Here is a 23,134-nt window from a genome sequence, read left to right as displayed (position 1 = left end):
TTTTGAAATACCCAGAAATAACCCGGGGAACAGAAATCACGGAGGCGAAATTCTTCCCGATCCTGCTCAGCACCCGCAGCCCCTTCCTCTAACAGAAGCGACCTGGGCTGGTCAGAACCACACCACCGGCCGCGGCGGTTTCTGCACGGCCTGCGGCCAAGAATGGTTCTGCCGTCTCCAAACACTTAAAGATTTAAAATGAAGTGGACGTTCTGCCGTGGCTCGGTGGGAATGAACCCAACTTGCATCCATGAGGACGCGGGTTCAATCCCTGGCCTCGCTCGGTGGGTTAAGGATCCAGTGTTGCCGTGAGCTGCATGCAGGACGAAGCTGCAACTCCGATTCCACCCCTGGCCTGGGAACTTCCATGAGCCATAAACAGAAAAAACACTAGGGAGTTCCCGTCATGGCGCAGTGGTTAACGAATCTGACTAGGAACCACGAGGTTGCGGGTTCGGTCCCTGCCCTTGCTCAGTGGGTTAACGATCCGGCGTTGCGGTGAGCTGTGGTGTAGGTTGCAGACACGGCTCAGATCCTACGTTGCTGTGGCTCTGGCGTAGGCCGGTGGCTACAGCTCTGATTCGACCCCTAGCCTGGGGACCTCCATATGCCGCTGGAGCAGCCCAAGAAATAGCAAAAAAAAAAGCAAAAAAACCACTAAAACAAAGAATACTACTTTGTGACACATGAAAATCGTGTGAAACTCCAGTTTCAGCGTCTGGAATTACGATTTTGGTGGCACTGGCCACACCGCTCAGTGCCGGGTCTGCGGCTGATCTTGCACCTGTGGACACAGAGACACGCGGTCCTCGACCTCAGGTCTGTAGAGTCCTGTCCCTACAGAAGTCAGCCAGCCGAGTCCCGCAGGGACCTGTGACGGATGGAGACTCGAGGAGCACCCCAAGCCCCCCGGAACCACAGGCCGGGGGCTGCTTGGCGGCCCCACCTCCATCGTCTCGGAGAAGCCCGGCAACGCTGCTGCCCGACGGCCTCCAACGGAGGCAGATCCCCAGCCCCGGGTGTGTCTCTGTCGCTGAAACGGGCAGAGGGTCCGATCGAAATCACGCCTTCCCCACAGTTTCACTTCGGGCAGGTGCTTCTTCTTACCTCCGTGCCTCCGCCCACACTCCCGCCGGCGCCACCCTGCGCACTCACGCTCTACTCCAAGACCAGGGGCCCCGCGGGCCCCGGCCTTCCCCCCCCTCCCCGCCCCCGCCCCGTGCAGATCCGCCAGGGCGACTTCGCAGAGAACCAGAGCCAGACGGCCCCGAAACTGAGGCCCGGCCGGGATGGCTCCAGGCTGCGGGTCCGGATCCATGAAAGCCACTTCCTAGCTGTACGTCTGGCACAAGAAACGTTTCTCAGCCTCGGCCTCTCCATGTGTCCAACAGAGGCGACAGCAGCGCTTTACGGGTAGAAAAAGCTCCCGCGTCCTGCCCACAGGCGGCTCTTCCTTCGAGAGAGGAAGGCCTGAACGGAGCTTTTTGGGCTCATTTCTTACAAATCAATCAAGGGCAGAAGTTCCCGTCGTGACTCCGCGGAAACGAACCCGACTAGTATCCATGAGGACACGGGTTCGAGTTCCAGCCTCACTCAGTGGGTTAAGGATCCAGCGTTGCCGTGGCTGTGGTGCAGGCCGGCAGCTACAGCTCCGATTCTACCCCTAACCTGGGAACGTCCACACGCTGCAGGTGCGGCCCTAAGAATAAATAAATAAGCAGCCAAATAAAATACCACCTTGCAAACACTTTCAAAAAAATGACAGCACAGGGATCCTTTGAAAGAAAACATTCAACGGTTGAACCCAAAACTATTGGGTGTGTGTGCCTGCGGGTCAAACGTCACAGAGCCTGGGATCCAGTTTCCTAAAGAGAACTGGGTCCTGATCGTCTCATGATAGTTCGTAAATAACTCTCCACTTCATCACAGTGCTGACCCTTTGAAACTGAGTTCGAAGTCTCTCGAGTCAAGTTCATCCCCGGCAGTACGAATGAAGGGGGTTCTTCCTCACCAGACGTCACTGGGGTTGCAGCAGCTAAGGAGCCTTCAACAACCTCTACAACTACGCATTGGCCCTGACCAAATACACAGAGCCGAAGTAACCAAAACTTTTCAGGAGGCTTCCTAAACATTGCGCAATCTACGTCAGCGCCAGTCAGGTGCCCCCCCCCGCCCCCCGCCTCCGCTCTCCGGCCCCCTGAGGTTTGGGGGATCCGAGGAGGAGGAGGCTGAGAACCGCGGCAGCTGGCGCGCAGGTCACGGGGTCCCTCCCTGCCGCAGCTGCATCCTGCCCTGCTGCCTCTTCTCGCGTGCCCGTGCCCGGCTCCCCCACTGCCAGCCCCTGCTCAGCCTGCCCCCGCTGACCCCGGGACCTCCCACCAGTGGGCCCCTCGGGCATGGTTGCGTGGGAGGGAGGGAAAAAGGTTGGCACGGGGTTGCCCTGAGGGTGAGGTTAAAAAGCATTACTTTACAAAGCTGTCTTAATTGGAAAAGCACAACTTTTTTTAAAGAAGACTCAACACACATGCACTACAAATACTGGCTGTCGGGTAACGGAATCTGCTTCCAAGAAATCAAAGCTTTCTTCTGGAGCTTGCGCAGCACTTAAAACTCAAAAACCAGGCTCAGTGGGAACCTTACTCATGAAACATGAACACGCTGTCGAAAGGGATGGAGAAAGACGTGCAGACACAACACGTTCAGATTCTCGATCGAAGGAAACGCGTGTGCCCCACACTTAATGTCGCGCCTCCTTCAGAGCCGCCGCCTCACCAAAACGCAACTCGACTCAGAGGCCCTCGGCCTCACCAAGTCGCACACGGTTCCCCAGCATCACTGACATAATCCCTCATTAAGACGGCTCTAGCCAAACAGTTCCCAGGTCCAAAAGCAAGCGTCACTGGCTCAAAGCACATGACACCCACTTCTAATCTGCCCAGAACCGGCCGTGTACTCAGTGCTTGCCTTCAGGTTCCCAACTTTACACCAAGCGCCTGCAAAGGCGTCCAGCCAGCAAGGTCCCGCCCTCCCTGCAAAGCTCACCTCCACAAGCAGGCGTTTCAAATGCGCAGCAACTTAGGAAGGCAAATCAATTTTTTGAAGCAAAATAAAACTTCACTACATAAAAGTAAGAGGTGAGATCATTTGGCAGAGGACAGGGAAAATGAGCAGATTTAGTGACATTCCAAAGGCATTTGTCACCAACATCCTTCCTCTCGCCCACAGCTGGAGGCGACGCAAAATGGCTCTGACAGCCCCTGAAGCAAAACACATGTCAGCCGGAGTTCCCTTGTGGCGCAGTGGGTTCAGGACCCAGGGCTGTCGCTGCAGCGGCCGGGGTCGCTGCTGTGGCTCGGGTTCCATCCCCGGCCCAGGAACTTCCACATGCCACGGGTGTGGCCAAAAAAGAGAACACGTCAGCTGTGGACACCAGCCGCTGAACCTCAGTTCTCACTTTCCGTCAGCGAGTCTCGTGACAACCCCCGAGCGACCTTCGGAGGCTACAGTGTGAATGCCCTGCCACCCCCGTCACCGACCAGAAACATCAGCTAAGGTGGAGCCCTTCACACCGGTAACACCTCAGTTGAAAATCCCAGCCTCAACTTCACTCACCTTCTGAAAAGAAAAGCTTTTTCACACGGAGGTATGAACAGTTCATAACAAAACACAGGGATTAGAGTCCAAGGGCAGACAACAGACGGGGTGGAGATAGGTCGCGACTTACAGGTATTTTAGATTCTCCAAGTCTTCAAATGAGCCGCTAGGGATACTCTTGATCTGATTATTGTTGAGAAGCCTGTGAAAAGAAAGTTCAGCAAGAATTTTAAAAACTACAACCCTGGAGTTCCCACGGTGGTGGCTCAGTGGTAACCAACCCAACTATCATCCATGAGGATTCAGGTTCGATCCCTGGCCTCGCTCAGTGGGTTAAGGACCCCGTGCTGCCGTGAGCTGTGCTGCATGCAGGTCGTAGACCGGGCTCGGATCCTGCATTGCTGTGGCTGTGGTGTAGGCTGGCAGCGACAGCTCCGATGCGACCCCAGCCTGGGACCCTCCCTATGCCGCAGGTGTGGCCTCAAAAAGCAAAAATAAAAAACGGCACCACCTCTGAATTGTGTTGGGAAAATCATTCCTGTTGCCATGGAGAAGGTCATAAAACGATAAGCCACAGACCTTACTTCCAATGTCCGCTAAATACAAAGGGACACGACCCTGGGCAGTTGGCCCTCCGGCTTCAAGGCTCCTCGGGGGTGGCGGCCACATCAGCCACGCGGCTTCACCCTGCATCCAGCAGGGCAGACCCCCCGTCCCACACAGAGCAAGGTCCACCGTCCAGCCCAGCCAGGAGCCTGTCCCGGAAGTGAGTCTCTCCCCAGAGAGCGCTCCTTCCCACGGGGAGGGGGAGAGCCACACGGGGTCAGCCCCCCAGGCTCGCAGGGCAGAGGTGACAGTCCCGACCCCCGGATCTGCACCCAGCCCTGTACAGAACAGTCGGCCCCGGCAGGCGACTCACAGCAGCCGGCCTCCCACAGCCCTCAGCACAGCCCGACCACAGGACCACGCAGCCCCGACGGCCCCTGCCCGGTCCCCTCTAGCTCAGGAGGAGGGCGGTGCCTGGTCCCTGCGTGGGCGGCGAGCCAGCCCAGGCCTGGGGCACACGCAGACGAGAGCGAGCTTCATGGGCGTCAGACCAGACAGGCGGGGCCAGAGGCCTGCCCAGCGGCCGGGGACCCTCTGTCAGGCTCCACCTCTACTGGCCCGCCACGCGCACCCACCGTGGGGACACGGGGACCTCGGCCTCGGGGATCCACCCACGGGGGAAGGTGTGGCAATGCCCGCGTCTTTCCCACTGGCTCCCCGACGTTCAGACTTACAGTGTGTTCAAGTTTCTCAGCCCCTTGAAGGCCCCCGGCTGGATCTCCCGGATTCTGTTAAAGCGAAGATCCCTGTGAAGAGCGAGAAACACACTTACAGAGGGATCTGCCGTCGTCACCAGCTCCCTGCCTCTCTTTTCTTCGAACGGCCGCACCCGCGGCCAGTGGAAGCTCCTGGGCCAGGGATGGAACCCAGGCCGCAGCCGCAGCAACGCCGGACCTTAGCCCACGGCGCCAGGCCGGGGTCGAACCCGCGCCTCCGCAGCCACTCGAGCTGCTGCAGTTGGATTCTGAACCCACTCTGCTACAGTGGGAACTCCACATGCCACCCTTAAATGCTCCGTTTCCAGAGAGCAATCAGGGACTGAGGAAATCACCCCTCGCCGTTCAGTCCGTGGATGGACGGTCTCCGGCCGGGATTGCCAAGTGCGCGAACATTTGTCGGAGCGACAGGCGGGAGGTGTCACTTTACAGACATCTGTTCAAACACGACTTACCCAGAGAGAAAGGCCCCTCTGGCACCTGCCATCCAGCCCAGGGGACCCCCAAGTCCCTCAGTGCAGAGATTCACATAGGGGATCGCCCCCGGAGCAGGCATGGACACTGCCTGTCGCCCGCACGTCTAGGCGGCAGCTCGGTTGCTTACTAGCTGACTAGCCACCGCGGCCTCCAGGGAAGGGTCCAGGGGGCCCACCCAGAGCACGCAGCCCATTCGGCAGGCGCGTTGGGAAAGGCTAGGGCGTGTCTTAACCTGACTTTCCTCAGCAGGCGCTTCCCACGAAGACAGAGGCCCTGGGGGGCCATCTGGGACAGGGGACGCCCCGGCCAGCACGGGAGACACCAGCGCCCAGGCAGAAGGGTCCAGCTGGGGGGGTTGGGGGTGGCGAGCACGGGGTCAGGTCTCCCCAGGTCCCCAGCCTGAACCAAAATCTACCAACCGAAGAGGACGGAGGACACTGAAATGAAACACGAAGCCCCCGTAGACGAATCAGAAGTCCCCACTCCCAGGCTGAACCCTCTGTCACCGCCCAGCAGGGTTATTAGGGGCTGAACTGTCCCTCAAGTTCACTGGTTTGAGGGTTTGGAGACAGGCTCACAGGGGGACGCCAAGGACTGCGGCCACCGCCAGAGCAGGGGAGGCCTGACACAGACCCCCTGGGGCCACAGAGGGACCTAGCCTGGCCACCTCGACCTGGGACTCCAGCCCCCAGGACTGTACGGGAACAGATGCCCAGCGAAGCCCCCACCCCATCAGCGGAGCTTGGTTACGAGGCCCCGGGGCTCCTGGGCGGCGCGGTCCAGGCACGAAGGGACGGCTCCCTTGGGAGGTTTGCTGAGCTCCGTCCGCGCCCTAACCCTCTCAGGACCCTGATTATTGAGCCAATTCAGTAAGTGCCATCGATGTACAGAACTGATTGAGGCTGCTCGGAAAGCGTCAGAGTGGCTGAAATCACCAGGTCTGGCAGCAGGTGGCAGGGGTGCCTTTGGACAGTCGCTTCTTTCCCGGGGGTCAAGTTCCTGTGACCCAAGCAACCGTGGTCAGCACGCGACCCTCATCCTGGCTCACTCTCTCTGGTGACCTGTTAGCCACCAACGTGCCCGCCAGGACAGCCCCTCCCTTGCAGATAAGCCAGCTTCTTCTTCTTTTTTTTTTTTTAGGGACGCACCCACAGCATATGGAGGTTCCCAGGCTAGAGGTCAAATCAGAGCTACAGCTGCCGGCCTGCGTCACAACCACAGCAACGTGGGATCCGAGCCACGTTTGCAACCCACACCGCAGCTCACGGCAATGCCAGATCCCTAAGCCACTGAGCCAGGAATTGAACCAGCGTCCTCATGGATGCCAGCTGGGTTCGTTAATCGCTATGCCTTGTCAGGGGCTCCCAGGCTAGCTTCTTAATGAACAGTAATTTACACTCACATCCACAACAGTTCGGGCCCCCCACTCGGCTCTCAGGCCGAGACCTCAGGGTGAAGCACATGATGCGAGCAGCACCCCCCTCGTCCAGCAAGGACTGGATTTCAAAGAATCTGCACAGGTGACCCTGCCCCAACACCAGAGCAAACCCCAGAACCAGGCCCAGCGCCAGGCCCGCAGCAGGGGCCCCCTGGGCATTATCCAATCAAAACCCAGCCCCCCTGGGCATTATCCAATCAAAAACCCAGCTTCAAGCCCAGAGTCAGGAACACACAGCTCCTATTCCCTTGGATACACAACTCAGACTGTGGGGGGAGGGGGATCTCGGAAGCAGGAAAGTCTCTTAACCAACTGCCCCAGGTGATGCGGAGGGAGCCACACACTTGCCCTGAGCGCACCTGCCCCGGGCGCACCTGTCCCGGGCACACCTGCCCTTAGCCCACCTGCCCTGTGTGCTTACCTGCCCTGAGCTCACCTGCCCTAGGCCCACCTGCCCTGAGCTCACCTGCCCTGAGCACCAGCAGGGTGGCTGGGCTGCACCAGGCCTCCGTGGCCTGTCTGGAAGCCTCACGTCCATGTGCCGTGGACAAGCCTACGCAGTGATTACACTTCGAAACGTGAGTGTCTGATATACAGAGCTGAATAGAGCCTTAGTAAAATTAACTGATTTCTTTCTAATTTCTATTGAAGCTTCTGGAAATTTTTAAAATCATGTATGTGGGTCACGTCACATTCCTTCTGAGCAGCGCTGGCCTGGAAGGGGGCGTTTCACAAGCCCCACCTCCCCAGCCAGAACCCAGGGAATGACCAGACGGGGTACCTCCCCCGTGGCCTCTGCTCCCAGCACGACGCTAGACAGTCAGGGCTGGGGCGGGCGTGGGGGCTGAGAGCCTGGGGGCAGCGCAGCCCAAGGGGACAGCCCTGTCCAGACAAGGGGGCGGGCCTCCCCAGCAGGGGCATGGGGAGCAGGCGTACACAGATGACACCCAGAGACACAGCTCTGAGAGCTGGGGAATGAAAACGGGCCAAAACAGGAGCAGACACCGGAGGCAGGATGCAGGCAGGCTCGGAGCCCCGCAGCCCAGCGACAAGCACAAGGTCCAATAGTTCCGAGTGTCCCCAGCCCCCCACCTGGGAAGTGCCCCCACCCTGGAGAAACGCTGGGACAGGAAGAGTGCTCGCCGGGCCCTGTAAACCCTGGCACGGAGATGGGCCTCCGAGCGGCCTGGGACTGGCCCTGCGCCAGATCCCGCCACCGCCCCGCCCTGGGGTTGAGAACGGTGACAGAACTTCATCCCATCTGGCCAAGCGCGTCCTCCAGACCCCAGAGGGCTTCGGGCCCTGGTTTGTATCGAGGCTCGATCCTGCCTGTGGAGCAGGCACCTGCTCTCCTCTCTACCTCGACGCTGACCGAGGGCAAAACCGCGGGGCAGCGAAGGAGAGAGAAGCGAGTGACCGGGAGGACCACGTGGGTCCGGCCTGAGGCCGGGTGAGCTGCGGGGCGTGGCGGAGCCCCCGCCTGCTCCACGGAGGCCCGGGGCCTGGACAGGCCGACCGCGACACTCGGCGGCCTGACGGCAGCTGCGACCTCGTCCCTCAGCAGGCCCAGGGGCCCGGGCATACCCTCAGCCTCCACCTATTACCAACCGCGTCCCCTCGGGAGTGGCGTCGAGCCAGGAGCCGTGGCTGCTTGCGTTTTGTCCTTGTCCTCACTGGGGCACGAGGTGACCCTCAGCTGACCTCGAAGGGGATGAGCCCGGCGTGGCAGAGGCCAGGGCGCATCCAGCCACCGTGGGAAAGGGCCAGGCTGCCGGGTCTGCTTTTCCTCAACCGCCTTGTGGATGTTTGTAAAACGGTCAAACGTCGGGTGTGGCAGCAACATCCAGCTGCTGGGAACATGACACGGTGGCCCCGGAGGTGTCGGCTGTGCCGATGGACGCGGCCTGGCTCTGGGGCGACATTCAGGGGCTCCGTGAAGACGCAGGGCCTGCCCCACGCGGGAGCCTCGGGCACAGGGGCGGGGCCCAGTGTGGGCGGGTGACCCCATGAGGGGCGGGCGCCGGGCTTTTTGCCCACAGTCACCCTCCTGCCACCCCTGGCTCAGCATCTGAATTAAATCAACACTGAGAAAATTCTGTAAAGTCTGGTTTACTCAGTAATGCGTATAAATAAAGGGCAAAAAAAAGCCACTGTTTTCTTCTGATTGAGAACTTTTTTAAAACTGAGAGAAGAGCACAAAGCAGAGAACAGAAAACTCTACCTCAAAAGAAAACCGACTTTGGGAAATACGCTGGTGCTCACAGGGACAGACCCTGTAGGGCAGGGGCGCTGGCCTGTCCCCCAGAAGGCCGGGCAGGAAGCGGGTCAGCTTCGCGCCCACCCGGTCTCCCGGGAGGCCCCTCCGTCGTTGGAGCTTGGTGGCCACGAGCAGCGCCCGCGCGAGGGGCCCGCCGTGATGACACACCGAGGTCTGAGCCTCAAATGACTATGACGTCAGGAAACATCACTCTCGTGACTGTTTTCGACTCTCTAACAATGTAACATGCAAAGCTGGCAGGACAGCAAAGCCAGCCCTGGCCACCCCCGCCTGGCCCCCGGTCTGGACCAGGGGACGCCGAGGGAGGCCAGGAGGCGGCCGGTCCCTAGGCCTCTGTGTCAGGAGCCACGTGCAAACGGCCCGTGAGGCTCAGCTTCCCTCCGCCTCACAAACGAGCAAAACCAACACACTCGTTTCTGCAGGTGGTTTCCTCTGGGAAAAGTGCCCGAGCCCCTCCGTGGCAACTACAACATGATTCCGTGTTCTTCCCGCTTCCCAGACAAAGCGCGGCCAGACCGAGTACCAGGCTTTCTCCGAGGCCATTCACTCGGTCCCCAGAACCCCCGCGCGGGGTGAAGCCGAGGACAGAGTGCAATTAGGGGAGGGCCCCGCTCTGCCTCCCAAGCAAGCGAGGAGCCAAACGACAGCCTGGACGAGCCCGGAATCTGTTCCGTCCAACGCGGTGCGTCAGCGAGAACACAGCCACCTGACGTCCTTCTAATTTGAAACAGCCCAGAAGACGCACAGGGCGCGGGTGCCTGGGAACCGCGCCGACGCCGCCCAGCCGTGGGAACCAGCTCGGCTCCCGCCAGACGGGACGGGCGTCCTCCTCCTGCTGCAAACACGGGGACGCGGCGCGATGGGCAGGTGCCAACACTTTCAGCTCCAGGCAGGAGGGTTCAACTGGTCTCAGCAGCTTTCCTGACCGCTCCCTGCGCCACCAGGAACAGGAAGACAGCGCGTGCCACCCTGGATCTGCACCTTCCCCTGGGAAAAGCACTGCAGGAGTCACACCTCAAGGACCTGACGGTGCAAAGTCTCGTGCGGACAGAATCAGAATCGGGAGAGCAGCCCGACCGGATGGGGTTGGAAGGAGCAGTGGAGGCGCCGAAGCACCTGTGGGAGGGTCTCCCCCGGCTCCACCGGCTCAAGGCCGTGCCCCGCACAGCTGCTCGGACTAAGAGGACAGCCCGGCGGAGGGTCTGTGACCCAGTGAGGCCACAGCTGCCATCTGCTGCCCAGGCCTGGCCCCACACCTGACCTGCCACCTGCAGGCACTGAGGTCAGCCCTGCGGCCCCGCCCGGGAGCCAGGCACTTGCTGAGTCCGGATGGTCACCACGCACCTGGAGGACGCCCACCTCGGGGGAGCAGGGAGGCACACGGCCCCCAGCGACACCACCCCAGGGCCACCAGCATGATCTGGGCACAGGGAACATGGCACAGACATGGAGAAAGAGGCGGGGCGGGGGCACACAGGGGTGGCTCTTCTCCTCCGGGGAGTCAGTGGCGGTAACGCAGAAGCAAGCAGACGCAGCGGGGACAAGAGACAAAGTTCACGCGCCTCCGGGTTACACCGGCCCCCCGACGCCGATCGAGTTCGCTTCCCTAATGACCTAAAAGTCTTCCATGCTTGGCCTTGCGTACACAACACGTAACTCAAATACGCGGTTTTTCCTTCCCTTTGAACACACGTCTTTGATCAAAGTGAGCACGTTTGGGGCCCAAAGAATGAAACCTGCAGCCCGACCAGGAACGGAGGCGCTGGGGACACCGGCTCCTCTGAGTCTCTCTCCCGGGCCAGACGCACTTCCCAGGCATCCAGGGGTCCCGGTTCCGGCCCCTCCTGCACCCCCCGCCCCCCTCGTACCTCCCCCCCGCCCCCTCTGAGCTCTGAGCCTCCTGAGGGGCCGACAGCACAGCCTGAGGTCTCAGCCCCACTGCTGGCTGTCCTGCCTCCGTACCTAGTTCTTGTGGCCCAGAGATGCCTGTCCCAGCTCAGTCTGACCGCAAGTCACTGGCCAGCATGCTGACTGACTGTCACCGCTCTGGTGTCCAGTGGATCCAAGCCGCTGCAGCCAGAGAACCAGGGTCATGAGACACTCAACAAGCACCCCTGCCGCAGCCGTCAGGGCCCTGGGGGAAAAGAGCCAATGGGAGTCAGTGTGTGCACGTGTGCATGTGCACGTGGGCGTGTGTGCATGTGCGAGTGGGCGTGCGCTTGTGTGCATTGTTCTTGTGCACGTGTGTGTAGAGGCAGACTGAGGCTGGTTTAGTGGACACCCGTGGGCCCCGGGCAGGTCCACAGTCCACGGGGTGGGCTGCCGGCTGATCCAAGGGCACCGGCTCTCTCCCCCCTCAAGTCCTTCAGCGCGTGCTGTGGGGCTGATCTGCTTTCCCCAGAGGCTGACCTGAAAGTCCACCTTCTCTAAAACCACCTTCACAGAGGAGTTCCATTGAGGCTCAGTGGTAACGATCCCGACCAGTATCCATGAGGACGCAGGTTCGATCCCTGGCCTCGCTCAGTGGGTTAAGGATCCAGTGTTGCCGTGAGCTGTGGTGTAGGTCACAGATGAGGCTCAGACCCCTCATGGCTGTGGCTGTGGCGCAGGCTGGCAGCGGCAGCTCTGATTTGACCCCTAGCTTGGGAACCTTCATATGCTGTGGGAGCAGCCCTAAAAAAAACTTGAAAAAAGGTTTCACAGAAACCTCTAGAATAAGGTTTAAGCAATATCTGGGCACTGTGTCCCAGCCAAGGTGACACATGAAACTAACCATCACAGACACCGAGGCCGAGATGGACCCTCCTTGTTACAACAGACATTATAATTTAAACAACGGACGGGGCTGAGGTTGTTCTTACAGAGACAGACAGAGTTTGTTCTTTGAGTTCAGCAAAATAAACAGATAAATCACGTTATCCCACTGGGCCCGCGTCCAGACTTAGCTAACCGGCCGCAGAAAGTCCTGTCCCCTCAGCATGAGCCAGCCCAGGAAGCAGATTCCAGGCGCTACCAAAACAGATGCATTTTTGCCTGCTGCTTTGCTAAAAGCCTCACATCAGGCTAGTTTTAGTTGCCTCCACAGAGGAAATGGATCAAAACAGAATCAACAAAGACTGAGGCACATTCTCACCCTCCACCCCAGGGGCTCCCGAGCACCTGCCGTGGGAGGCGTCCTGCAGACCCCGAACCTGAGACCCAGAAAGCAGGTACACAGCCCAATTAATCACCGAGATGAGGAGACGACAAGGTCAGGGAGCTAAAGGACCAGGACCCAGGAGTAGGGCCGGTGAGAGGCCCGGACGGCCGCCGACAGGTGGATCTGAGGTGACCCGTCAGGAGAGGCTTTGGAGGGACCTCGGCACAGTCCCAAAGTCAGCCCTTCGCCAAGGTGGCCCCTCTTGAAACTTGCGCTTCGCCGTCACTAAGGCGACTCCGTGCTACCAGCCCGGCCGGCCTCTCCTGATGTTCAGACGGATGTGCTGGGCCGCCGCCGTCCTTCTCCAGGGAGAAAGAGCGCCCCCTGCGTGTCCTGACCTGGGTTTTCTCCAGCCCCAGATACCAGCTCGGCAGCAACCTGGAAAGAGCTGAGAAAACCATGGCTGCAGACGTTTCCCTCTCAGGACCCGTTGGGAAAGGCGGCTCGACGCAGGCCCCGAGGAACCGCGCCAGGACGAGATGGCGGCTCCCCGAACAAAGGCGAAGTTGGATGCAAGAGCCAGTGCACTCTGAGCTTAGGAGAAGAGAGGCCTGGGTCTCAGAAAGCGTTGCCAGGAGTTCCCCCTGTGGTGAAACGGGAGCAGCTGAGAACAGGTTCAATCCCAGGCCTGGGGGTTAAGGATCCGGTGCTGCCGCAGCCGCGGCTTAAGTCGCAGTCACGGCTCAGATTTGATCCCTGGCCTGGGAACTCCACAGGCTGCAGGGCAGCCAAAAAAGAAAGAAAGAGAAAGGGTTTGCCAAGCTATCTGCTTTCTATCTGCCCTGCAGCTGGGCTTCCAACCCCACTCCTGGACCACAGAGGGTGGGAAGGAGCAGGGCCAAGGCTGCGTCAAGACAGAGGCCCAGCTCCACCTGCACTGCCTGCACCGCCCGGTGGGCCTCCCCTTGCAGCAGCAGGTCTGCAAGTCTCAGCACCAGCACCTGATACTTGGCAAGGACTCGGCAAGGGGGGGCGGGGCAGAGGGGGACCAAAGAGACGGGCAGATGGGCGGGCAGGTGGGTGTGTGGATGGGCGGATGTATGAACGGATGGAGGGCTGGACGGACAGATGAATGGATGGACGGTCATGAATCAAAGGGTAGACGATGCATGGGTGGGGGACCGATGCACGGGAGGGTGGGTGGGTGGGTGGACGATTACACAGCAACAAACACACGCACAAGAAAACAAATGCTCACGGTCGATCAATATTTGGCCGCCCATTGCCACGCCAACACAAACACCCCGCAGGTCGGAATAAGCAACAACAATGACTAACTGCGTCCACTTCGACGGCTATTTTTAAAAGTTGAACTGCTGCGACCCAGCTGGTCATGGACTTTTTAGAAATGTTGTTTCATTCCAGGAAGCGACAAGCCTGATCTGGGCTCCCTTCCTGGGCTTTTCCTGTGACCAGGAAAAGAAGCATAAACCTAAGACATACTTCAGATAAGGGTGTTTGCTCCTCGGGTGACACGCGGTCTCATGCTGCAGGCCTACTGCTCTCTTTCCTTCCTTTTCTTTCTTTCTTTTTAGGGCCGCACCTGAGGCACACGGAGGTTCCCAGGCTAGGGCTCCAGCCAGAGCTGTAGCCGCCGGCCTGCACCACAGCCGCAGCAACAGGGGATCTGAGCCGAATCTTCGACCTACACCACAGCTCACGGCAGCGCCAGACCCTTAACCCCCTGAGCGAGGCCAGGGATCGAACCAGAAACCTCAGGGTTCCCAGATGGATTCGCTTCCGCTGTGCCACGACGGGAACTCCCTATTTCTTTCTGAGTCAAGATACTGCAGGTTGTGCGGGTGGTATCTTCCCCCCAGCAAAGGAAAATATCAACCCAATCGAGGCAGAAGCACAATCTCCCCGTCGGCCCCTCATCCCGCCTCTTGTTTAGAGTCACTCCGAATGTCCCCTTTCATTGTCCTAACGCTCAGCAAAGAATGAACGCTAGATCTGCGCAGGAACGGCGTTTCGAGAAAAGTTGGGCAGGGCGGAAATCCACATTTATGCCTTTCCCGGGTCCCAGGACCATTAAGAGCAGCTTGCGATGCTGCCTCACTAGGCAACTGAGACGCCTCTGAAACATGTGGGATTGGTCTGTGAGAGAAAACTGCCTACCAGGCACTGCAAACTAGCTTAGTGGCATTTCCTGTGTGCATCGCAGTATCTGCTCCAATTAAAGGCAGTGCCATGATGGAAGAGCAGAACCGCCGCGCCCTGGGAGCCCCAGCCACCCGTAGGGCGTCCCTCCTGCTGCCTGGCCTCCCCGCCCAGCGGGGGAGCGGGGTCCCTCGCCGGGCACAGCCCACACTGGGGTTCAAGTCTGCGGGGCCAATCAAGCCAGCTGGTGATGACACAACCACGGCCGTGGGGGCAGGACCTTCACACGTACCCCTGCCCTGCGCCTGAGATGCCCCCGCGGGTGGAAGCCCAGGCTTCGAGGGCGAGAACCCCGCCGGGACTGCATGGACGCGGTGCGCTGCAGCCAGGATGGCCCAGGTGACCCTCGGCCGGACGGCTGCGTCCAGGGACAGCCCCCCTCGTTAACCCTGCCCGGGGGCCATGGTGCGACCCCAACTCGGCCGATCCGTCTCCACCGCTCAGCACCCAGTGGCCGGTCCGTCTTCACCGCTCAGCACCCAGCGTGCGATGTCTCCACGCAGTAGGTTCCTCCTGACACTTTATAAATAATGACCAAATTTAACGACTTTGAACGTGAGGGACTCAAAGGCAAGACCCCTTCTCCTCTGAGCAGTTTGGGTAGAGATTCTAAGTGTCCCAGGATTGGAGGGGCCCGCCGGCTCCTAACTAACCCTGAGCCCCTGGAGCCGATCCCGGGAGGACACAGTCACCCCTTTCCAGGAGTCCGGGTTTGAGAATCCCCCCCCCTCTTGCTCAAATCTACTCGAACCCCACACCCATGCCGATGCCACCTTCGCGGTCAGACAGGATCTCGACCAGCAGGACATAATCAAGGGTCCCTTTCAAGGTCTCTTCGGGGTTGTGCTGTCCGCATGTTTTGTGCCTTTTCTTGGGGACTTTGCTGTTTAAAATCGCTCCGAGCATGGGGCTGATGGGCTGGCTGGTGTCAGGGCTCTGAGGCGAATCACGGGGAATTCATGTGTGGCGCCACCTCCTCCAGGTATGAGCCGTGTGCTGGCGCCCTGAGCCCCTGGGCCGGGAACCAACAAGACACGTTAAATAAGGCATTTGAACCAGGCTGTGTACTGACCGGCCGACGACAGTGTCGTGACCAGCACCTCGCTGGACCCTAGCCCTCCCAGAAGCAAGGTTCCTGGTCACTTGCTGTCTTCTCAAGGACCTCAGAGACCCCAACTTTGCAATTAAGAATCAACCTTCAGCATGGCCTCCGGGGACAGGGCTGAGCTGGGGACCTCCCAGCCCCTCCCTAAGGTGGCAACAGCCCAGCCAGAACGGCCACCATGGGGCAGAGCCCACACAAGAAACTGGCCACAGGAGCCACGGGATCCAACATAAAGATGGGGCCGGGCAGGAGCCTGAGATGGACCCACAGCCGGTGACAGGTGCCATTCTCAGGACCTGCTCAGGCCAAGGCCTCCGGAGAAAAATCCGTCAAAGCGCAGCTACCAAGCGAGAACGCACAGGTGCACGCACGGCACTGCCAAGGGCAGGAGTCAGGGTGCCCTGGGGCCGTGCCCCCAGGGTGCAACACACACTCGCCTCCCTCGGCTGGATGTGCACCTTGGCCCGACGTGACCTGATGGTTCTGAGGAGCTGGGCTGGGCCGAGGACGCCTGTCCAGGAAGGAAACGAACAGGAAAAGCCAGGACGAGCAGACCTGCCCCAGTGCGGACTGAGCCTGCAACGTGCCCAGATGGGTTTAAGGCAAATACTCCAAAGAAAAAGCTGCATGAAGGCATTCTGAGGTACTGTTTGCAGTAGCAGAAAGGGGGAAACAAAGAAATGACCCATAAAAGTAATTTGATTCAATAGAGTTGGTGATTACACAAAATAAATAGGACGCGGCCGCTGACCACAAGGGTGCAGAGTTCTGATTGCTGCGCAGACGCCGGGCATCCCCCGCAGCCCAGCGTAGAGCACAGGACAGGACGGAGGTCCCCACCCAATGTTTGGAAATAGGCAGGCAGGTGGCCAGGGAAAGGCGATCCAGAGAGAGGGATAGGTCCACGGAGACCCAGACACAGGTGGCCACAGAATCCAGCCACAGGCGACACGGACAGAGGGGCAGAAGTGGGCCGACCCTCGGCCCCACCAGCGGCTCCGCGTGTGCTCACACGGCCATCTGGGTTCCTGAGGACAAGCCCAGTCGGCAAAGGGTCTCCGCCAATTACAGAAACGTGCGTCACTTATTCTGCTGCTCTAATCTAGATTGTCACATTTTCCACCATGAACAAGCACAGCTTGCAGAAAACTTTTAAAACATGTTGCAGAAGGGAAGTAAAGGGGCCAGGGCACCGAAGTGGGCAGCAGGGCAGGTTGCACCACCTCCTCGCAGCGCGTGGAGACAAGATGCCAGCCTCTCGCGGTGGGAACAGCTGACCTGCCGACACAGCCCACCAAGGAGGGAGAACCACGGCGGGTGGAGGGAAGGCAGGGCCGCACGTGCAAAGGCCCCGCAAACCCGCACACAGCTCTAGTGGCTGCACGTAAACAGGAGGCGCAGGCTCGCGTCCCAGCAGCGGCCACGGGCCTTTACACCCAAGCGAGAGCCTCAGAAACACAGCCCACTCTGGTGCCCAGAGGCTAAGGATGCAGCGTGAGACGGGGGTCCCCTCAGCGCTCCTTCTGTGATGGCCCACGACCCCAAACCCAAATCTGGGAAGTCCTCAGCTGAGCACCTGGCTGGTAAGAAGGTGGCTGTGACCCACAGCGACACCCACAGAGGCTGTTCAGTAGCCACCACAGGTGATCACGCAAGGGCACCACCTGTCCAGCAGGAAAGTTCAAAATGCAGTTTCCCTTCTTGGACAGGCCCTAAACAACATTCTCCAGAACCTGGCATCCAGGTGGGGACAGGTGACCAGAGCCCACCATGCCACGTGAGCACACGTGACGTGTCCCCTTGTGGCAGGTGATGCGCTGGATCGGCCCCCTGCTCCATCCCTGCTGGAAGCCCGGGGACAAGAACAGCAGAGCCACCAGGAGGACGGAGCCTGGGTCCTGGATCCCTGGCAGCGCACTGATGCCTTAAAGAGCCAGACAGGAAGTAACCTGGGGAGTCCCAACCTCCCAGCTCTGCCTCTGCGGTCAGAAGGCAGCCCAGCCCCAAGGTGGACGAAGGGCACAGCGTGTTCAACACAGACCGCCCGCCGCAAACGCCACTGTCCCTGGGCGTGGGCTGTAGACCCTGGCTGAGAGCAGAGCCTCTGGTGACAGCTGCTCAGTGACAACATGTGCCTGGATGCCATGTGAGGGGCAGGCCCTCACATGGCCTCAATCCGCCGAGGTTCCGCATGTTCATTGCAGCAGCTGAAATTAAATCCCGCCGCAGAGACACGGCCATCCCAGAGGCAGCTGGAAAACAGCAGGGCTGAATAATTCTTAACTTACTTTCATCTAGACTTGGGCATGCCAATGCACTGTTTTATTTGCTACCACTGTTAGAAAGTTGCAGAATTGAATAAGGTTTCACAAAATTACCTCCACGAAAGTGAGTGGGAACATCTGAATAAGACGGGAAACGGATCAGATTTACTCTCCGGTCTGACACAACCAAAAAGCTGGGAAAACACAGGAAACAACTGTTTTCAAGATACTGTACGTCGGTCACAGCCACAGACTCGCTCCCTGAGGATGAAACGCGAAGGAGGTGAGCTCCGAACCACCCAGGCTGCTGCCCGAGAGGCCACACTGTGAGGCCACGGGCCTCACGGGACAGCTGAGTGCCTGGGACAGAGAGGCCGCCAGGCCCCCGGCGCGTCGAGCGCTCAGCGCAGCAGTGCCTGTGCAGGCGAGAAGGATCAGAGCAGAAATCGACAAAACGGAGAACGGAAAAACAACAGAGAAAAATCAATGAACCCAGAAGTTGGGTTTTTGCCGAGGCCAACGAAGCTGAAAAACCTCTAGGCAGACTGACGGGAAAAAACCAGAGAGAAGACACACACGTCTAATGGCAGGAACGAGAGCGGGCAGCGCTACGGATTCTCAGCTGCTCCGAGGATGACAAGGCAAGGACTCCAGGGACGCGGCCCGGCCGCGGACACGGCCCCCAGGACATGGCCCCCAGGGATCCCCCGGGATGCGGCCCCCAGGCCCCCACCCACCCCTGCCCAGGGAGGAACAGCCCTGAACAGCTCTTTGTTCCCTGAAGAATCTAAAGTCAACTTTAAGACCCTCCCACAAGGCCAACCCCAGCCCAAGGCCATCCAAGAAGAACGCGGGGTGTGGGCTCCCCACCCCTTCAGGGTGTCCAAGAAGACCGCCGTCCACGCACCCTCCTCGCCGCACCCCTGCACCCTGGACGGGACGCGACACGACGGCAGGCCGTGCTGCGCTCACTGTGAGGCCAAATCTACCCGATACGCAAACCAGACAAAGACATTCCAGGAAAGGAAAACAAAGCCCAGGATCCCTGGTGGACACAATCCGTGTCCAGCGAGGCAGAACACAGGGGCAGGGCCGCGGGGGCGCAGCCGCGGGGGCGGGGAGGTCCCTTATCCCGACGGTGGCCACGGCTTCCCAGGGCTGGACGCGTCCACACGGCCCAAGGGCCCCGCCACCCTCAGCTCCCACCTTCCCGTGAACTGAGCCTCCCCGCGGCGCGTCCCTCCCGGTGAACCCTCATCCAGTTGAGGCTCAGAGGGCGGAGCCAGCCCCCGCTAAGCCGCTCCCCCGGCCTCACTGCACAGCAAAAGGCTGTGACCCCGAGGGCTCCGCAGGCTGGGAGCACACAGCCTGGTCCCACACCAGCCACCCTGCGGCCCTGCTCCTGGCTCCCCGGGGCCAGGCATCAGGACACCCGCAGGCAGGTCTCTTCTCTCCTCCGTGAGCCGAGTATCGGGGGGGAGAAGCCACCCCTAACGAACGGCTGGAGCAATCCCTAGCAGACGAGGTCCTGGGAGCCCGGGGGACAGAGTCTGACCCTGTCCACCAGCTTCTGGGGGTCCATGTCGCCTCTTCTCTCCACCTCGGGCAGCTGGGAAGCAGGAGCGAAAGGCAGCCTCCAAGAGGCGGACACTCGTCCGTCCGCGGACAGTGGACCCGGCCCCGAGCCAGGAAGAGGGGCTGAGACTAACTCCCGCCGCAGCGGACACAGCCTCACAGAACGGCCTGGCCAGGCGGCTGAGGTCACACGGCGATCGGCTCGGGCCTCAGCCGTGCCGGGCGTGGACGGGGGTCGTCTAAAGAACAAGCGAGGCACCGGCAGCGAGCAGCACCAATTCTACTTTTCAAGGTGACCGTCGACAGAGAAAACCCACACCACGGGAACTGCCAGCTTAGAATGATCCTAAGCTCCGGAGGACACTACTTTAGACACAAAAAAGCCCTCCCTCACTCCCCGACACGTGTCTGTCCACGTCTGAGTGCCGCCGCACGTGGCCTAAGTTACCTGTTCAATCAGGGAGCGGCCAGCCCACAGAGGGACACAGAGTAACCCAGAGGCCCAACTGACTCTTTCAGCATCAAATCAGCGGTGTTTCATCACTTTTAAACTGAATTCACCCTTCTGCTGTTTTCTTTCTCTGTCCCACTTCCCTCGGTGTGATGATGTCTGGGTCCCCCCATGTTGCTGCCAGTGGTGTTACTTTGTTACGGCTGAGTCGTATTCCATTGTGTATATGCACCATCTCCTTTATCCATTCCTCTGTTGGTGGGCATTTAGGTTGTTAGCATGTCTTGGCTGTGTATACAGTGCTGCAGTGAACACGGGGGTGCATTTACCTTTTCAAACTATGGTTTTCTCCAGACAGACGCCCAGGAGTGGGACTGCTGGGTAATATGCTAGTCCTACATTTAGTTCTTTTTTTTTTTTGCTTTTTAGGGCCGCACCTGCAGCATAGGGAGGTTCCCAGGCTAGGAATCAATTCAGAGCTACAGCAGCCGGCCTACACCACAGCCACAGCCACGCAGGATCCGAGCCCATGTATGCGACCTACACCACAGCTCACGGCAATGCCAGATCCTTAACCCACTGAGAGAGGCCAGGGATCGAACCTGCAACCTCCTGGCTCCTAGTCGGATTCGTTTCTGCTGCGCCACAGAGGGAACTCCCTCTAATAATTACTGATGTTGAGCATCTAATCACAAGCTTTTTGGCCAGACACAAAATCACGAATACACGGAATCTAATGACACAAGAAAAATGATACAAAAGGACTTATTCACAAAACAAAAATAAACTCGGGTTTCGAAACCAAACTTAGGGTCACCAAGGCGGATACGTCGGGGGAGGATAAGCCGGGAGGACGGACCGGCATATACCCGCTACCGTACACAAAACCGCCAGGGAACGCGCACCTCCTCTCGGCCCAGGGAGGCCTCCTCCGCGCGCTGCGCAGCCTGCGCGGGAAGGGCCCTGAGGAAGAATGGGCGCTTGGGTAACTGACCCGCCGGCTGCACACCTGAAGCTACGGCAACACTGGAAGCCAATTACATGCCAATACACTTAAAATTAGGAAAAAACAAAAAAAATAAGTTGACTTCACCCAAAACTGTATTTTTAAACAAGTCACCCCAAAAGTTTGAAACGGTCATGGTTAACATGCGCATCGAACCTGGACCCTGAAGTCAAGAGGCCTGACCTGTGGGGCCCAGAAGGCTCGCAGCCCCCAGGGGCCCAGGGTGGGCAGGAGACAGCGCAGCCGGGCCCGAGGCCAGCCCTGGGTATAGCCCCGAGCCCGGCCGCAGACCCCGACAGCCCCCTTCCTTCCCCGTGGCAGCCACTCCAGTTTCCCCCATCGGCAAGAGCTTGAGAAAGAGCTGGGCACCTCCAACCAGCAAGACAGAAACCCCACTTGGCCAAAGGGAACCCCTGTGCGGGGCCTCCCACCTTCAGCGGCGCTCACGCCAGGGACAGGCCACTCCGGACACCCGGCCTCCGTCACCGCTGTGCTGACATCTCGCCCTGGACACTTTAACGGGAGCAGCGGGCCGCTCTGGTCTGCTGGGCCCGGCCGCCCCTGCGTCCAATAGGAAGCCCTGTGTGCCTCCCGGCGACACGCCCTCATGTCATCTCGCAGAGCAGATTCAGTCCCTGGCTCCAAAGCCCCAGGCCCAGTCCGATGGGCAAGACCTCCCCCACCCGAGGCTCCGTGGGGACAGTCAGAGGGTCCTGGGGGTCCCCAGAACTCGTGCTTGGGACGAGTCACTTGCTGCCCTCGGGGCTGTTGGAAGGGAAGCGGCGGCTGCCCACGTCCCCACGAAGGGACGCCGAGTCACAGAATGGAGGGGGCGGCCGCCAGAGCGCCCAGCGGAGGAAGCTGCCTCTGGCCAAGGCGTCCGGACCCAGGATGAGCCTCGGCCACATGGATCCTGTCACGGGGACCTGTGCTTTCTTCTTACAACTATCGTCTTGAGTCCTGGATTCGGTAAAAACTCAAAGGAGGGGCCTTTACAGCCGACCAGCTGCAGCCCCCCAGGAGCTCATCCAGCCGCAGCTCCAAGGCACGTGTTCAGGCATAAATCTGTTGAACGGAGCCAGGACGTGCTCCCCGAGGGCTGCCGTCAGGCACGGCAGTGGCGGGGGGGGGCCTCTGGCTGCTTCCTCAGGTCATCGAGGTCCCTCTTCTGAACACAGCACCTGGGCGCCAGAGACCTCTACGTGGCTGGGGACACCACAGAGCCGTTCCCAGTGCAAGGAGGTAGCTGGCCCACCACCACTTTGGAAAGACGAGAGACCAGTATTTAAAGACTCCAAAAACATCCCTCGGCGCCTTCCAAATGCGCGGGAACTGTGACCATACAGATCTGACTTCGTCCCACCTGGGAGTTTCAAAGGAGAGCTCGGCTTCATGTGCGTCCAAGTCCGCAGCTCAAAGGCCACTGTCCCCGCTGGGTACCGGTGACCTGCAGAGACCGGCCGCCGGATGCTGCTCACATCTGCCGACCTTGTAGCACCCCACCCAGGGCGGGCAGAGAGACCAGTCCTCCAGGGCCGAGCGCGTCCTGCAGGATGGTCCCTGAGCCCCAGGAGGACGGGGCGGGGGGGCGGATGCTGAGCGGCAAGAGACGCCCTCCTGACCCAGAAGATGCCTCCCTCCGCCCGCCTCACCTGGAGCGAAGGGGAGCTGGAGGAAAACCCCACCCTCCCAGCAGCCAGGCTCTAGAAGCTTCCATGGAGGCTGAGGGTGTGAGGTGTGACTCAGGGGCTGGTCTCCAGGGACAAAGGCAAACGGTTAAGTGGCCTGAAGACTGTCGACCTAGGAGTCAGGTTCCACAGGGGGCCTGCAGGAAGGACTGAGTGTGGCTGTGGCCCAGCGGCTGTCCACTCACCCAGGGCCAGCCTCCTGCAGTCCCACAGGGCCAGTGCGACTGGACGGTCACCTCCCTCACCCGCTAGTGGACCGGGGGCTCTGAGAGGCGGGATCTGGAAGACACACAGGCCCAAACACACAGGTCAGCAGAAGCTGATGGATTTGGGAGCAGCTGTCTGGTGGGCTGACCATGACACCAGGGGACAGGGCACCCCCTGCCTGCTGTGGGGCCAGTTCACACCCCCCCAGGGCCACCCCAGCCCGCGTCCCCAGGCTCCCTCCGACACCAGGGTTTCCTGTCCCGTGGTCGGCAGTGGTCGGCAGCCAGGGACCTCTGAGGAGCACGTGAGGATGTGCCCTCCCCAAAGGTCCAGAGTGAGAGAGGGGACAGGAAGGGGGCAGAGCAGAGGT

At 60.0% G+C, this 23,134-nt stretch overlaps 1 protein-coding gene across 13 annotated transcripts in view; it reads right to left on the bottom strand.

Moving 5' to 3' along the window:
- The window catches only part of PXDN (peroxidasin), a 56,402-nt gene that overhangs the window by 30,337 nt on the left and 2,931 nt on the right, over positions 1-23,134 (bottom strand). For 9 of the 13 annotated variants that reach the window (XR_014842583.1, XR_014842584.1, XR_014842585.1 and 6 more), the window contains exons 2-3: positions 4,875-4,946; positions 3,725-3,796 (exon numbers count right to left, since the gene is read on the bottom strand). Coding sequence is in view for 4 of the 13 variants with exons in the window: in XM_003125405.7 (XP_003125453.7) it covers positions 3,725-3,796; positions 4,875-4,946 (144 nt within the window). In the remaining 9 variants the exon portion in view is untranslated. Of the gene's footprint in view, positions 1-3,724; positions 3,797-4,874; positions 4,947-21,300; positions 22,317-22,742; positions 22,837-23,134 lie in introns of those variants that run through there. The other 4 variants (XM_085020034.1, XM_085020035.1, XM_085020037.1 and 1 more) reach the window with 2 other exon arrangements.

This window comes from Sus scrofa, chromosome 3, assembly GCF_054392235.1.
Source record: "Sus scrofa isolate SSC_HxYL_T2T_F1_AM1 chromosome 3, Sscrofa_HxYL_maternal_Yorkshire_Landrace_v2.0, whole genome shotgun sequence".
NCBI lineage: Eukaryota > Metazoa > Chordata > Mammalia > Artiodactyla > Suidae > Sus > Sus scrofa.
This window is presented reverse-complemented; position numbering and strand designations above follow the sequence as displayed.